At 46.1% G+C, this 16847-nt stretch overlaps 1 protein-coding gene across 1 annotated transcript in view; it reads left to right on the top strand.

The window, feature by feature from the left end:
- Positions 1-15328, top strand: part of BPIFC (BPI fold containing family C) — a 37514-nt gene extending 22186 nt beyond the window's left edge. The window contains exons 11-16 of the mRNA XM_028532291.2: positions 486-656; positions 1382-1449; positions 11641-11683; positions 13290-13353; positions 14099-14175; positions 14719-15328. Coding sequence (XP_028388092.1) covers positions 486-656; positions 1382-1449; positions 11641-11683; positions 13290-13353; positions 14099-14175; positions 14719-14841 — 546 coding nt within the window. The 3' untranslated portion in view covers positions 14842-15328. The remainder of the gene's footprint in view (positions 1-485; positions 657-1381; positions 1450-11640; positions 11684-13289; positions 13354-14098; positions 14176-14718) is intronic.
- The last annotated feature ends 1519 nt before the right edge of the window (positions 15329-16847 follow it).

Genomic DNA, 16847 nt, shown 5'->3' with positions numbered 1-16847 from the left:
TGACTGTCAGACACGGTGTACTGAAAGGCCCCCATGTGCCCCTGAGGACAGAGAGAGAGATGCTGTTTTTATACAGCATCCTGGTTTTAGAGCAAGGATCTTGTATCACACAGACCTGGATTTGAATCCCACTTCTGCAACTTACTCACCTGGGACCGTGGAAAGATGACTTAACCTCTCTAAGACTGGCTTTCTCCTTTTGTGAAATGGGGAGAACCTGCCTCGCAGGGATTTTGTGAGGATTAAATGAGACAGTACAGATAGCCCTGACTTGGTGCGTGGCACACTGTGTCTTCCACAAACCTCCACTGTGGTTATATGGGGTTTTTTGCATGTTATTGTCATTTTCATTAGAGATCTTTTTTCTATTCTGACTGCGTGATGCAAGGTTTAACCACCACAAGCCACCCCAAGTTTGTGGTTTTCCCTCATCACCTCCCAACTCCCAATCTCTGTGACCTTTTTCTCCCCCCGAACACGGGCAGATCGCAGACATCTACATCCTGTCCCAGCCCTTCATGTTTCGGATCATGGCCACGGAGCCTCCTGTGGTCAGTTTGCTGCCAGGCAACTTCACCCTGGACATCCCCGCCTCCATCGTGATACTCACCGAGTCTGAGAACTCGACTGCTGAAACCATCGTGTCCATGGACTTTGTGAGTCTGGGGGACGGGCGGGCAGCCTGTGGACACCACTCCTGCTCCTGTAGCAGACCACTGGCCAGCAGCGGCGTACTAAATGCTCGGGAGGGTGGGGAGTGACTCGTCAATGAGGACTGAGGACAGAGTTGACAGTGGGGTTGAGGGGAGATGTGGAAGGCCAGTGCTCAGCCCCCATACACTGTAACACAGATCCGTACCCTTCTCCACTTCCTGTGTTCCCTTCCCTCTGCTTCAGTTACGTTGATAGCCAGATTTCTTTTTCCTCGAAATAAGTTGAGGCGGAATTCAAGTTTATTTGAAGAGATGAAGGCCACATGCAATTCGATAAAAGGGGACTAATACGATGAACCTAAGCAAAATAGCCCCCACACGTGTATGTGTACATGTAATGTATACATGTATATGTCTATACACAGTACATTTATACATGTACGCAGTACATGTACATAGTACATGTATATATATAATCTCTATGTGGTACATAGAGATTAAGAGAAAATAGAAAAATAGTTTAAAGGAGATCCTCAAACAGAAAGTCTTTATAGTTAGCTTTCTTACCTAAAAGAGTATTTTTAGAACTATTTCTTTCTTTCTAATACCTCTTGGAATGAGAGGGAAAGTGAAGTTTATTGTGTTTCCACTATAGTGAATAATATTTATGGCCCATCTGGCCAAAGAGATTCATTCCTCTTAGTAATCAATGCTTTTGTTGTCTGCAGGTTGCTAGCACCAGTGTTGGCCTGGTTATTTTGGGACAAAGACTGGTCTGCTCCTTGTCTCTGAACAGGTAAGATCAATTGATTGATTTAACTGTTGGGAAATTTCACCATAAGTGAATCAACAGACCATAGAGACAAAGGGGACATCGACAGACCAAGCAAAGCTACTATTGGATAGAACGTGAATCACATAAGCACTTCTCCTGCCGTAGTCCAGATAACTTCAAAGTAGGGACTTAAAAACATGTTGCCAAGTTTTTCTTTTCTCTTCCCATTAAACAATACTAAGCTAAAATGGGCAATACAATAATTATAAATATAATTCTGTAATATGAACGCACATTCCAATGGTACAGCAATTTAAAAGTAAAATTCCTCCTTAACAAATTCAGGGAGTGTGCCATTGAGGAAAGAGCATGAAACTTGGAGGTCAGGGAATGAAGTTTCAAATCCTTGCTCACTGATTTTTTAACCATGATCAAGTCTATTAGCCTCTGCATGTCAGTTTCCTTGTCTGTAAAATAATGAAGTTGGACTGAATTACTCCTGAGATACCTTCAGGCTCTGACACTTGGCTGCCATTACTGTGAGGGAGAGTTTCACAAGCCCATGCCACATGTCCTGGTGGGCTCTCCAGTGCAAGTCACGCGGTGTGAAAGGGCCTGACAGGTTGTGTGCACAGGTCACTGAACACGAATGGCCATTTGGAAGCATGGCCCACTTTCCTCGGCCCTATGGAGCCCACCGTTGAAGCTGTGAGTCCGACACCCGGGGGGAGGATGTTGGGATGACCAGACGGCCCAAATTAAATCTGTGATAGGAAGAAACAGACAGAGAAGGCAGAGTCCAGGGAGAACAAGAAACCAGCAGAGGGGGAAAGCAAGTCAGCCACCATCAGTCGACTAGATGGTTATCAGGACTGTGGTAGAAACATATAAGATGTTTTCAATAAAGTAATATTACACGGAACAAGCAAAATATGGAACTGCATAAACACATCAGGCAGCCTTGTAAAATAGCCTTCCATCTGGACAAGGAAGTGAGTAGCAAATGAAGAGTTGTGTTAAGATAGATTATACGAGTTGCATCTTTCCTTGAAATTGTCTTTATAACTACAGCTGACCCTTGAACAACACAGGGGTTAGGAGTGCTGGCACCCCTCCCCCACGCTGCACAGTCAAAAATTTGCTACAATTTTGACTCCCCAAAAACTTAACTTGGTATCTTGGGGATACCAAGATACCATTGGCTCTTGGTATCTGATGGGGATTGGTTCCAGAATACTCCATAGATACCAAACTCCAAGGATGCTCCCGTCCCTTCTGTGAAGTGATGAAGTGATTCTCAACCACAGGTCAGAAACACTGTTCGGATACTGGTTGGTCGAATCTACAGATGTGAAATTCATGGATGCAGAGGGCCAGCAGTATTTTTTAACGAAATCTGCATATAAGTGGATTCACACGGTTCAAAACTGTGTTGTTCAAGAGTCAATTGTACCATGTTTACCCAATAAAAGGAAAAAGAAATAGTGTGGTTTCCCAAAGACACACGATTTCAAGAAGGGTTTACTCAACTTTCCCAGCCCTGTAAAACAGGACTTATTTCTCCATTAGGCTTAGTAGGCACAGTGCCTGGAGCCCGCAAGACTTTAGGGATCCATGAAAATGTTTTAATATATTTTAAAATAAGAACTTTTAAAAAATGAATACAATCCAGTGAGGATTATACTTATCTTTATATTTGTAACTTTTTTTAATGGAGGAAAGACTCCCAAAAGGGAGTCATAATGTGGCCCCTTTTTATGCAAGATCAAAGCTCATGAAACTCTGAACCTTAATGGCTGATCTTTGGGATGGCAGTTTGAATGGTTGAGCCCGAGAGCAGGAGATGAGGAGGGAAAGGACAGAAGGTGAGGAGGTGGCTGCCAGCAGCCGAGCTAGGCCACAAGAGAAAGGAGAGAACTTGGAACACAGTTTGTCTGAGCAGCAAGCAGGACTGTAGTACAGGTGAGACCTCCGTCTGTTTGAAGGCTGAGAGGAAAGGACTCATAGGCAGGCAGGACATCTGGAGTGATGGGGAGAGTGGGGCAGGGCTGCCAATTGGGGCAGCAAGCTCCTAAGCAGGTAGAAATGACGTTTGCACTTGAGCAGCGATCTGGTTTACTGTCAGGATTTAGATTCTCTTTTAGATTCTTGACTGGGGAGTCATCCTGCATCCTGAGGTCTTAGTGGGATCTGAGCAGGACCAACTACATAATTTGCAAGACCCAGTGCAAAATGAAAGTGCAGGCCTCTTGTTCAAAAATTATGTAGAATTTCAAGATGGAGACAGCAGGGCATTCAACCAAGCAGGAGCCCTTCTGAGCCGAGGCCCTGTCCCAGCTGCACAGGTTGCCTGCATTGAGTCTGAGGGTGGGTCCTGCAGGGGTGCCGTAGCAGACCTCAGGCAGTGAGCAGACTGAGGCCAAGGTGAGTGAGTCAGGCCTCACTCAAGCTTCAGGCAAAGTGAGAGGCAAGACTTTGCAAAGGAGAGGAGATGGTGCTGAAAGAGCAACCCAAGCCTTTGGCAGCAAGAACAGTAGCCCCGCCACCCACACAGGCCACCCCAGCCTGTGTCTCCACTCCTGGGCTTTGTAAGCAAGCACTGCTTTTCAGGATGGGCTGGTTTCATCTTCAGTGATGTCAGAGAGACGCAGCAGGTAGAGGTGGAAAGTGGGTGGGGATCAGTGAAACATCCCTGAGAAGAACCAGGGAACACAGTGTCTCCAAATACACATCTCCAGAACACCCCGGCCTTTCTGGCCAGCCCCTGCCTGCAGGAGCCTCTTGCTGGAGCTGCTCAGGGTGGGCTGCGTAGACATGAGATGCACCCATCAGAGGCGTATCCAGAGTGGTGAGTTCAGAGAGGTAACGACATCACAGGCTTTGCAGGCAGACTGCCTGGTTCAGACCCCAGCCCAGGTTCATTAGCTGTGGAGTCCCAAGCAAGTTTCTTAACCTCTCTGGGCCTGTGTTTCCTCCTCTTAAAGTGAGGATAAAATAAAGCCTACTTCAGGGGTTGTTGTAAGGAATGCATGAGTCAATACATGTAAAGTGCATGTTATATGTTCAAGAAATGTTGGCTGAGGCTATTATTTAAAATGTGGGGCTGGCCTCAGCCAGGGGAGAGTGGGGCTCAGTCATACAAAATCATTTCAGCAGCCCCCTATTCAGAAAACAGTTCACTCCCCTGTCTCCTGCCCAGTGGTGGCACTTAGTGAAATCCCCTTTCGTTCTACTATTTATGATCACTCTTTATTTTTTTTAAATGTATCTTATTGATTATGCTGTTACAGTTGTCCCAGTTTCCCCCTTTTCCCCACTCCACTCGGTACCCCCATTCCCTCCAGCACCTCCCCTTAGTTCACGTCCATGGGTCATGCATGTTTCCTATACTGTTCTCAACGTCCCCCTGTCTGTTCTGTACCAGCCAGTTTGTACTTCTTAATCCCAGCACCTTTTCCCCCATTCTCCTCCTTCTCCCTCCCAACTGATAACCCTCCAAATGATCTCCATATCTATGATTCTATTTCTGTTCTGCTTAGTTTGTTTTTCAGATTCAATTGTTGTTAGTTGTGTATTTATTGTGATTTTAATGTCCATCATTTTGATCTTCTTTTTAAATAAGTCCCTTTAACATTTCACATAATAATGACTTGGTGATGATGAACTCCTTTAGCTTTACCTTGTCTGGGAAGCACTTTCTCTGCCCTTTGATTCTAAATGATAGCTTTGCTGGATAGAGTAACCTAGGTTGCAGGTCCTTGCTTTTCTTCACTTTTAATACTTCTTGCCCGTCCTTTCTAGCCTGCAAAGTTTCTTTTGAGAAATCAGCTGACAGTCTTATAGGAACCCCCCTTGTAGGTAACTATCTGCTTTTCTCTTTCTGCTTTTAAGATTCTCTCTTTATCTTTAGCCTTTGGCATTTTAATTACCATCTTGTTTGGTACTCTCTGTACTTCCTGGACTTATATGTCTATTTCCTTCACCAAGTCAGGGAAGTTTTCTTTTCATTATTTTTTCAAATAAGTTTTCAATTTCTTGCCCTTTCCCTTCTCCTTCTAGCATCCCAATGATTCAAACATTGGTACATTTGCAGTTGTCCCAGAGGATCCTTACCCTATCCTCATTTTTTTTTGGATTCTTCTTCCTTCTTGCTGTTCTGATTGAATGTTTTTCTTTTTTTTTTCTAAAGATGGAATTTATTTATTTTTAGAGAGAGGGGAAGGGAGGGAGAAAGAGAGGGCAACATCAATTCATGGTTCCCTCTTATGCACCCCCTACTGGGGACCTGGCCTGCAACCCAGGCATGTGCCCTGACTGGGAATTGAACCAGTGACCCTTTGGTTCACAGGCTGGCACTCAATCCACTGAGCCATACCAGCTAGGGCTGTTTTTTTCTTCCTTGTGCTCCAAATCATTGATTTGATTTCTGGCTTCATCTATTCCACTGTTGATTCCCTGTACATTTTTCTTTATTTCACTTAGTGTAACCTTCATTTCTGCCTGGGTCTTTTTTATGCTGTTGAAGTACCCAGTGAGTTCTTTGAGCATCCTAGTAACCAGTATTTTGAACTCTACATCTGATAGATTGCTTATCTTCATTTTTTTTAGTTCTTTATCTGGGGTTTTGTTCTGTTCTTTCATTTGGGCCATATTTTTTTGTCTCCTCATTTTGGCAGTCTTCCTGTGTCTGTTTCTCTGTATTAGGTAGAGCTGCTTTGATTCCCTGTCTTAGTAGTGTGGCCTATTGTAGAAAAGTGAACCAGTAAGTTGGACCGGGGTGGGGTGGGTGACAGTGGTGGCTACTTGTGTGCACCAGGTAGATAGAGTCTCAGATGTGGTGTCGCCATTCTGTGGCTCTGTGTGGGGAAGGGCTCAGGAAAGGGACAGTGGCCGCTGCCTGGCCTTTGGAGTTTTGTCCAGGAGGCACTCGCTCTGATGCAAGACACTTCCGTTTCCCCCTACATGCTACTGTTGCCCTTCCAGCTGCTGCCCCCAAGCTGGAGCCCAGAGTGAGTGAGTCTGCATAAGTCCATTGTGGGCCCTTTAGAGGAGGTGCCTGAGAATCCTGCAGTTTCTTCTGCTGCCCCATCCCCCACCGATTTTTACAGCCAGAAGTTATGGGGACTTACCTTCTGGCACTGGGACCCTGGGCTGGGTGGTCTGGTGTGGGGTCCCTCGCTTCTGACGTGTGCCTCCCGATTTTTGTCTACCACACATGGGTGTGGGGCTCCCCATTCTGCATCTCCTGTCTCCGCATCTCGGCCCTTCCTACCCGTCTGGATGAATGTGACTTCTTTCATTCCTTGGTTGTCAGACTTCCATTCAGCCTGATTTTCTGATGATTCTGGGTGACAGTTGTTTTGTAGTTTAGTGTAATATTTTTTCTGTGGTTGTGCAAGGAGGTGAGCCATGTTTACCTATACCTCCATCGTGACAGGAAGTCCCACTCTTTATTATTGAGACCGTACTGTCTGCTGGTCCTGGGGCAAGCACTGCATGTATATTATTTCACTTCAGCCTCACAACCCTGTACCTCCGGGGCCTGGCATGGTACTCAGTAAACGTCTGCAGGTTGAATGAGTAGCCCCAGGGTAGGTATCACTATGCCCACCCTTCAGTTTCTGGAGGTTACAGGACTTATGCAAGTCACAGAGCTATTGAATAGCTGAGCCAGAACTTGAACCTGGATGAGTCTGTTTTCAAAGCCTTGAGTGTTCACTTCCAGCATTATCATGCCTTCAATGTAGTGAAAAGCTCCGACATAGAAAATAAGACTTAGACCTAGGACTTAGAAAATAAACACCCCTGCCTAGGAGCAGAAACCCATGAGCATGGAGCCTCACTGAACTGAAACAGGCAGCATGATCTTTCTCAGGGTCGAGTATCAACAGGAGAGAACGTACTGGCACTGGACACAGCCCCTGTCTTGTTCCAATGAGGAACTGAGTAAAGGAAGGATAAAGAAAGCAAAAGCTGGGAGTATAAATAATAAACTTGACCTCTTTGGGTCTAGTTAAGAGCACAGGCTCTGGAGTCAGGTATACATGAGTTGAACTCTGCCTCCGTCATTTGGAACTGCAGGACCTGAAGGAAGCTAATTAACCTAAGTATCAGTTTCCTCATCAGCAAACGGAGCCCCTCTCTGTAGAGTTGTTCTGTGGGTAGGTGAGATGATGTGTGACAAACACAATACCCAGCACAACATCAGTGCCCGAGAAAGATCTGTGACTTCTAGCAGTAGTATCTCATTCTCTTTCCCCATTCTAAGATCAAACTTACTTTGCTCTTACCTCTTACCTCTTACCTCTTACTTACCTCTTACTTTGACCAAGTAAGAGGGAAAAATTGGTCCCAAGAGACATGACAAGCCAGGATGGTCTTACAGCTGTGGAGTTGGCACTTGAAGTCATAAACCAGATTCTTACTGCTCTATCTACAACAGAGAATTCTGTTCCCAACACAGTTCTCTGTGGAGGTAACCCCAGTGCAGGTTGGTCCACATTGTAGACATTTTGAGGTTATTTTGGAGGCCAAATTAAATGACACTTTCCCTTATTTGGTCCTCATCCAGATTACGTAATTCTAACCCTCTTCTCTTAATCACAAGCAAAGCTTGAAGCAATCAAACGTACATTACTGTTGAACCATTTAGAATTTTAGATCATTTTTTTGACATTGCCATGATGGAGACTCTGGATGCTCCCAAACCGCACCCCACCCACCACCATCAACACACACACACACACACACACACACACACACAGGCCCGGCAACCCCTCCCAGGCAGCACCGTCGGAAAATGCAAATATCGCTGACTACAAGCAGATAGCATCACCACCTTGCTCAACTCCTCACAGCTTGGGTGGGTACACACTTCCCCAGGTGAGCCATCTGGAGAAAAACCCAGAAAGGAAAACAGGTCTGGGAAGAAGGGACCCAGTTTCTGTTGGAACGGTGCTCTGAGCAGGACAGCAGAGCTCAGACTTGCCACCTGGGTTGACCTCCAGCTCCACCCTTCCTCTGAGCCACTGTTGAAGCCGGGACAGAGAAATGTCACAGTGGGGGGCCCCATGGGAGGAGGAAACCCGAGTGACTTCTTCCCTTTCTCCCTTACTGGTGGGAGGCGGGGGCGAGGGGGGTGATTTCCAAACCACAGAAGGTAACGAATTTAAAACTCTGAGGAACTCTTCCTCATCCTTAAACACTGGAATAGGCTCAACACAGTCCTCCCCTCCAAAGCTCTCCTTGTTGGATTAAATCCACAGCCTGGGGTTTTCAGGCTCCCCAATTACTGGTTCTGCCTTTCAATCCAGCCAGCCTTACTTCCCACAGTTCCTTAAAGTGAACATTCTGGCTCGCCCTCAAGTGACCTCAATTCCAATAAACAGTCCCCCACCCAATTTCCTTTATCTAATCACTTATCCATATATCCACTCGAGGAGATTTTATTACGCACCTAGTCTGTGCTCTGCACTGTTCTTGATACAGAGAGTAGAGAGAACAATGGTTTCTACCCTCCAAATCCACATCCTGGTGAGATAAACACTCAGAATGGCAGGCAGTTATAATCCTGGGTGCTAAGGGACATGATAGTGTACAGAGCGCTTCTCTCAAAGGGTGTCTTATTTCCCCCTCCACCTCTCTCTCTTTCTCTCTTTCCCTCCCTCTCTCTCTCTCTCTCTCTCTCTCTCTCTCTCTCTCTCACACACACACACACACACACACACGCATGCACACCATGCTGGCTTTTTGACCTTTCACACTTTAGAATCCCTACAGCAAGTCAGAGTGGCAGAGTGGTATGTAAACTCAGCAGAGAGCACCTGAATACACACTGCTTTGCACTGTTCTCTGATTGCTTCATGCACATGCAGCTTCTCTCCATCCCTCGTCTAAATACAAAATTCCGCACATCACGTAGACACAATACTGAGCATGGAATGAACACCTGGAAAAACCTCTTGGCCTGCCAGTCTTTCCTCCGTACCACAACCAGAGTGATCTTTCCAAAACACAGACATTATCTTCCTTCTTAGAAACCTTCCGTAGCTTCCTTGCTCTTAGGATAAATTGCCATGCTGCACTCTCTCGCAGGCCCTCTGTTCTCTCCACGATGCCCTTGCGACCTCTGCCTAGACCCTTCCCTTCTTCCTTCCCTACTTCGCCTTTTTAACCCTGCTCATCCTTGGTATGTTACCTCAAGGCAATATTCCCCTTTTTGGGAAAACTTCCTCTAGTAAGATCAGGTTCCTTCCTCATTTGCCTCCATAAATGGATTTCTTTCCATCAGAGCATTTACCTCAATCTGCAAGTAAGCCTTCATCAGTGGGGTTATTTGGTTAATGCCTGCCTCCCCACCAGGTGGTAAGCTACACACCAGCAGTGGTTGTGTCTGGCTTTGCTCACAGTCCTATCTGCAGCACCTGCCCCAGGGCTGACATATCCCAGGTATTCAGTAAATGTCTGCTGGACGAATCAGTGAATCAATGAATGAAGAAATGAATGAATGAACACTAAGTGTCTTCACGTTCCATGCTCTGTACTCACTGTGGAAATACAAAGTTAAGACTACACCTGTGTCCTCGTGGAGTACACAGTCAGAGGGCAAAGAGATAAACAATTACGACAGAGTATTGAGTGCAGGATCGATTTTCAGTGTCTGCCATGGCCACGGGGTTGGAGGAGCGGTGTTGTGAGTGCCTGTGCTTTGGTCCACTTGACCTTCATTGTGTCATCTTTGCTATACTGACCCAGATCATGAAGGGCCTTGTGCCACGCTTAAAAGAGTTTGCACTTTAGCTCTGGTTTTCAATCAGGATAATATTCTCCAAAACTTTTTAAAATAGGCTATACGTCCGTATATCTTCACACTAGAGCTATTTGAGCTCCGTTTCTCCCCCAAGGACTCTGTGGTTCTATAATAAAAATTAGTTTCTAGTGTCAAGGCTTCAAGTAGCAGGTTAGGGGCCTGGTAGAGAAGTCAAAGGACTGAAGTCAGTCGCCACCTAGTGGCCTGAGCTGCACTTGCATACTTTTCCAAACAGTTTGCTCCTCGCTCCACCTGTTTCTCTGCGGTTAGTGAGGCTTGTCCATTAGTGAACTAATCTGGTGAGTGTGCCTAGAGAACAGAGAGAGAGAGAGAGAGAGAGAGGAGTAAGATGGCCTTAGGAGGAAAGGATAGTCAGTTCACAGGAAACCCCTGACAACCCCCCCTCATAGCAGGTGGTCCTGAAGTGGCCAATCATGGCGACCTTCTCGTAGGTCGAATTTATAGCCTGATCTACCTTGTCCATGCTGCGAGGTGGTGTGGCCAGCGGGAGGCATCCCCTCACATCTCCCTGGCAGTGCCTTTAACAATCGCACCGTGGTGCCTTTGGCACCTATGTGTTACGACTGAGCAGATTGTGTGTGTGTGTGTGTGTGTGTGTGAGAGAGAGAGAGAGAGAGAGAGAGAGAGAGGGAGGGAGGGAGAGAGACAGTCTTCCCAGAGCTGTGACCTCAACTGAGCACAGAGTCTAGGATCAAATAGAGCGAGGTTTGCCCTCCAGACCCACCGTTGCTAACTCTGTGACTTGGGTAATTTAATTCTCTTCTCTGATCATCAGTTTCCTCATCTGAAAAAGGGGCAACAATGATTGCATCTAGTACAGACTTACTGTGAAGATTATATTTTAAAACGTTTCTAAATCTCCTACCCAAGACACGTTCCCTAGGGTCACTGCTATCACCACCCTCATTGGTGTGTTCATGAACAAGGAACCAGCCTGGATCAGAGAAAGTATGAGGTTGGGTTCAGAGCAAGGGGACCTGAAAATGTTCTCCCAGCCAAGCATGACCTGGGCCTCACCCTGCTTAGCTTCAGGGACCAGATGAGACTGGGCGCCTCACAGTGTATGGCTTGTAGACTGAAAACTGTTTCTTAAGATCGTTCCGCCTTCCAGGCTGCCAGCAGTAAGTCCCACAGAGCAAATGCCCCTGGCAAGCCCCATCCTTCTGTTAGTCCTGCTCTGCTTCTTAAGCAGCAAATATGGACGTAAAGATGTAATAGAACATAGTAGTGTCTTTGCACCCCTGGGTGTTTTTTTTAAATAGCAGCTTATTGAGGTAAAAATAAAAAAATCCCCTATCCCTTTTGTTTCTTTCTACCGGAAAGGTAGTTTTAAAATATTCCCCCTTTAACCTTTTCCTGTTGGTTTGTTGTTTCGTTTTCAGGTTCCACCTCTCTTTGCCAGAGTCCAAACGCAGCAATATCGAGGTAGGAATCAGATCCCGCAGACTTCCTTGTCCAGGGAGAACACGAGCTCTCTCTATAGTAGCTGGGTGGTTGCTTCCTATACTGCTGAGTAGTACTTGTTTTTCCCATGGGTGTAGACTTTAACTTTAAAATTCTTTACGGAGCTGCTAGTCCAACAAGCCCATTAACTATTAAACAAGATAGGAAGTCTCCAATGCACTTGTATCTGTTCAAAAGGCTTTAAAAAGAACTCAGAAGACTGTTAAGGCACTGTATAACATTTCAGGGGAAAGGTATTTTCAAGGAGATTTCACTTTTTGGATAAACTAACCCTCTATAGTTAAATTTAAGAGCCAGATTCCCAAAGGGTGGGGCTGTATGTCAATTATTAGGCCATGATTGAGTTTGCTCTTTGAAGGCTTTCCAGCCACCTCCTAAAATGAGGTCAAGGCTGGTTGCATAGATACCTTTTGGGGGGGGCCCAGCTTGGTGACCTCCTGACTGGAAGACTGGTACAGTGTGCGACGGGGTACCACCAACCCCCAAGCTTCAGGAAGATCAGCCAATCACTCATTGGCATCCAACCCTCATGGCGCTTACATTCCGGAGCTGTGGTTCTCAAGTAGGGTCACCGTGGACGAGCACCTCTGTGCCATAGCCATTAGGTCGGTGACAGGCTATAGTCAGTGAGAATGCACAGCTGACTGTCTCATAACTAATATTTCCTGAGCCCGGAGGAGTCAAAATGAGACCAAGTTTTCCAGGAAGACCCAGACAAACTCCTTAGTATCGACAACAAAGTGTACTAATCATGACATGTCTGAAAAAGATGGCAATGCTGTGTACCAGGCATAATACCTTGTGTAACCCTGACAACACCCTCTGAGGTTGGCACTAGTACCCTCACTTTACAGTTGAGGAGCTTGGGGCACAGGGAGGTCAAGAAACTTCACCAACATCACACAGTAAAGTGTTAAAAACAGGAGGTAAACCTAGGAAGTCTGCTCCAGAGCCACCCTTGCTAAGTTGCAAAGAGGTCCTTATTTTTGTAAGCCTAGAGAACGCTCAAAAAATACTGATTGAATTCAATCATAGTTCAATCAGAAAATATTGATTGAATGTTCATCATAGTCCCTTTATTTTTAATACCTGAACCTTGCTAAGATTATACAACTGCCATAGTTTATGTATGACAAAGTGGGCATTCTGGCGATGCCATTAACTGTGGAGCATAATATAGTGTGAGGGAGCTGCTGTGGCTGGGCTTCCCAGTAAACTGAGGAAAGATGACTAATTGGGATATACAGCGTCTATACTTGGTAGTGTCTACGCTGCCATGTTTGCTGCCACCACATGGTCCCTCTGCATTTATTGTCACCATGATCCAGGAGACAGGGGAGCAGAAATGTCTATCCTCCAGGAGGAAGAAAGATTGGGAAACTCTGTAACACGGTTTCCCACAAAACAGCTCCCACTGTCTGGAAGCTAGAACTGGTGTCTCCGCCGGGAGACGCTAACGAGAGCTCTCTGTCCTGGCAAGGTGTGTGAAAGTGCAGGTCCAACCCGGGCGTGGAGCCTTAAAAATGTCTTGACTTGGCAACTGATTGAGTTTCCCCTGTCATTTTAGGTCTTGAGGTTTGAAAATGTTCTGTCCTCCATCCTCCACTTTGGCGTCCTCCCGCTGGCCAACGGTAAGAGGTTCTTGGGAAGCAACATGACCCTGACATTGGCTAAACGTTGGGGATTGTTGGGGACTTTCCACCCCAACAGTACACCCCAAGGCTTGTACTTCTAGAGTGTTGTTATGAGTCCAGGCCAGTGCCAGAATTTGCCGTTTGTACCATCAACAATAAGGTTGCAAAACGAGTTATTCTAGGTTCGAACCTTGTTAGCAATTCTACTTGAAGACTCAGCAAGACAAGCTATTTCTGGCTGAGCTGAAAAGACTGAAACCATTCTCCTTAGGCAGTGAAGAGTCTCCTTCAGCCAGAAATGACATGACTCGCACCAGCAGCCGGGGCTTCTCGGTGGTTCTCATACCAAGACCACCCTCTGGATAGACAGAGTCTCAGTGAAACGACAACTGTCCACACACAGCAGCATCTGGAGTCTGGCTTCATTACAATACGCTTTGTAGTGCAGGCCAGAATGTTCTCAGACCCACTAAGTTCTTTTCAAACTATAAATTGGACGAGGTGCCAGCATTTTCCTGCCTTCCAGATGCACAAAATAGCAGGTGCATTTTTATTCAACATGGATCAATTAACCACCCTTCCAGGGAAATGCTAGAGCCAGATCAGAGAAAATGAAAACAGAGAACTAGGGAGAATGGGAAGATAAACTATTTAAAAGCTGCTTGTTAGTCTCTTGCTCAAAAGCTTGCCAAAACTTTATGTTCCCGTGCCCAAGTGTTTTACATCTTGTTTTACTTTTTAGCAAAACTGCAGCAAGGATTTCCTCTGCCCAACCCATACAAGATCTCATTCGTCAATTCAAATATTGAAGTCCTTGAGGTAAGAATGTGAATATTCTCCTAACTGCCCCATTTCTTTTCATAGCAGAAATAAGCCTCTTTCTATTTGCTTATTTTCCATGTCATCTAGTTTTGCTTTGTTTTTTTTTTCCCCAGATCAGGGAATTTTATAAACAAAATATTTGGTTATTAAAGCCTGCAATTAATAATGTAAAGCATTTAAACATGAGTTTTAAAACCAAACCGGGTCCAGTTTCCCTTTGCAGCCAAATTTATTCATACCACAGAACCAGACGCACTGCATTGCGCTTCATTTCCGTCGCTTCACGAGACCAGGTGTAAGGCTGGGGCAATCAGTCCCATTTTACAGATGAGGAAAGTAAGACTCAGAGATGTGAAGTGGCTTGTGCAGATGGCTAAAGGCATGACCGGGGAACGGGTGGGGGGCACAGGGGAGGAGAGGATGTGACACAGCGGGACCTGGTGAAGAAGCCACCTCTCCCTCACCCCTCAGGAAAACTCATCTCCTATGGCTGCAGGTGCCCAAAGTTTAACCTTATCTTCATTGTTGCATCTTTTTCAGCATTTTCTTTTGATTTCCACTGACTTGAAATATGAAACGTCTTTAAAACAGCCATCCAGATTCTATGGTTGGGAAGGTCTGAACCTGATAAATGAACAGTGGAGGGGAAAATCGGTCCCCTGATCACCTGGTGTCCACTCCAGGACATAAATGGCCCTTAACCCCACCTACTGTACACCCAGAGGAAGAAGACAATGCGAGCTGGGGTTGTAAAGCTCTCGTCAAGTGTCCGGGGTTAAAGTTCTTTCTCAAGTCCTCAGAGACAAGGGGAGGCAAACCCGGTTAAAGAGTTAAATCAGGGCGTGCCCATCTCCTAGTGTGTGTGGGGGGATGGGCATTTGAACGTGTGCTCCTGTTTCGATGCATGCTGTGTGTTTCTGTGTGTGTAAGATTCTGTGGCCAAGAGTGAGGCATGCCCTTCTGATGAGATGCACGAGGAACTCTTAAGCACAGATTTGAACAGATGTCCTCAGCAGAGAGCCCTTCAGCCCCTCCAGCTCTCTAGGGTTCTCCCCTCCCTGCACATTGTTGGATTTTGTGTTTTATATGCACTGCTACTGTCCCCTGTATTTAATTAAAAGTGTTTTCTATCAATGCCAAGTACCTTGTTTTATTTGCAAAATGTCCTGCCCCGGATTTGTTTTGTTTTGTTTTGTCTTTTTTCTAATAAAGTCAGACAGGAAAGAAAGAAGAGAATTTAGTGTTGTTAAGGATGATGTACAGATTTCAAGACTTGATTTTTGCCTCTTAGATGTTTCCAGGGAGAAACAGGGTGGTCACAGCAAACTCTGGAAGTTGTATCACTTTAACTTCCAGGGTGTTTTCCCTCCCTGATTAAATGAAAGGCAGCGCAGAGGACTGACCCTAGAGAACTTACAGTCGGTGATGACATCAGTGTTGTTGGAGCACCTAATCAATGGGGTGAAGCAGGAGGGAAACAGGAGGAAAGGGAAGCTGGTGTGGACAGTGTAAGAAATGAAGAGAAACCTCAGCTTTGGATTTGTGTGGTTTACAATCCAGTGGGGGGGGGGGGGGGGGGATGGCAGACGGCAATGATCGGAGTGCTAACCACAGCACCAGACCCTGTGCTGGCTCCTTCACTACAGCCGGTTCATTTAATCTTCACAGCCTCTCTAAGGAAGAGTTACGATCCCATTTTATGGCTGAGAAAACCAAGGTTAAGAGCGGTTAACCACACAAAGGCGGTATGTGGCAGAGATAGACACTGAATCCAAGTCTTTCTGATTCCAAAGTCACTGGTCTTCACACAAAGTAGGACTAGAAACTGAAATCGCTTAGAGCTCTCGCTACTTTGAACAGGAGGCACAGCGTACAGCCGCTTGGTCGCAGAGCACTCGGCCGCCACCGCAAGGCTGGACCAGAAAGCCCCGGCTCTGCACGGGCACTGACCTTTGCTCCTTACGGAGGTGAGCGTGCGTCTGACCCCAATAGCGTTTGTCGGGATAAATGATAAACTGCCACGTTTCATTCTTCGGATTGTCTTTTATGACATAAAAGTTATTGAAAGCACATCCACAGATTCATTCGGACACATTGCAAATGTTCAGTTGTGATATTTATTTAAACACGTTGGGCCCTGGCTGGCATAGCTCAGTGGATTGAGCACGGGCTGCGAACCAAAGCATCGCAGGTTCGATTCCCAGTCAGGGGACATGTATGGGTTGCAGGCCACGGCCCCCAGCAACCGCACATTGATGCATTGATGTTTATCTCTCTCTCTCTCTCTCTCTCTCCCTCTCTCCCTCCCTTCCCTCTCTAAAAATAAATGACTAAAACATATTTTTAAAAAATAAACACGTTGGGCTTTCTCGACTGCACACGTCTTTCCCCACTCACGGGTGGGGGTGAAGCTCCAAGCTGATTTATCCATGAAAGCAGCAGCACCTGACTCAGATTCAGCAAACAAAACAAAAGATCACGAGATCATACTAAAAACTACTGTTTTTAGCTAGTTTAGCTAGTTTAGCCTGGAAGAGAACGACTAGTGAACTATCCAAAAAGTTAAACACTAGAGGGCAGTCTGACCTATCCGAGGGAAAAGCGGTCGGTCGTCCGAGGCGTTTGGAGCCTAGGCACTTGCCGTAGCCCTGCCAGCCCCGGAGCCGGCT

Source organism: Phyllostomus discolor, chromosome 2, assembly GCF_004126475.2.
Source record: "Phyllostomus discolor isolate MPI-MPIP mPhyDis1 chromosome 2, mPhyDis1.pri.v3, whole genome shotgun sequence".
Classification (NCBI taxonomy): domain Eukaryota; kingdom Metazoa; phylum Chordata; class Mammalia; order Chiroptera; family Phyllostomidae; genus Phyllostomus; species Phyllostomus discolor.
This window is presented reverse-complemented; position numbering and strand designations above follow the sequence as displayed.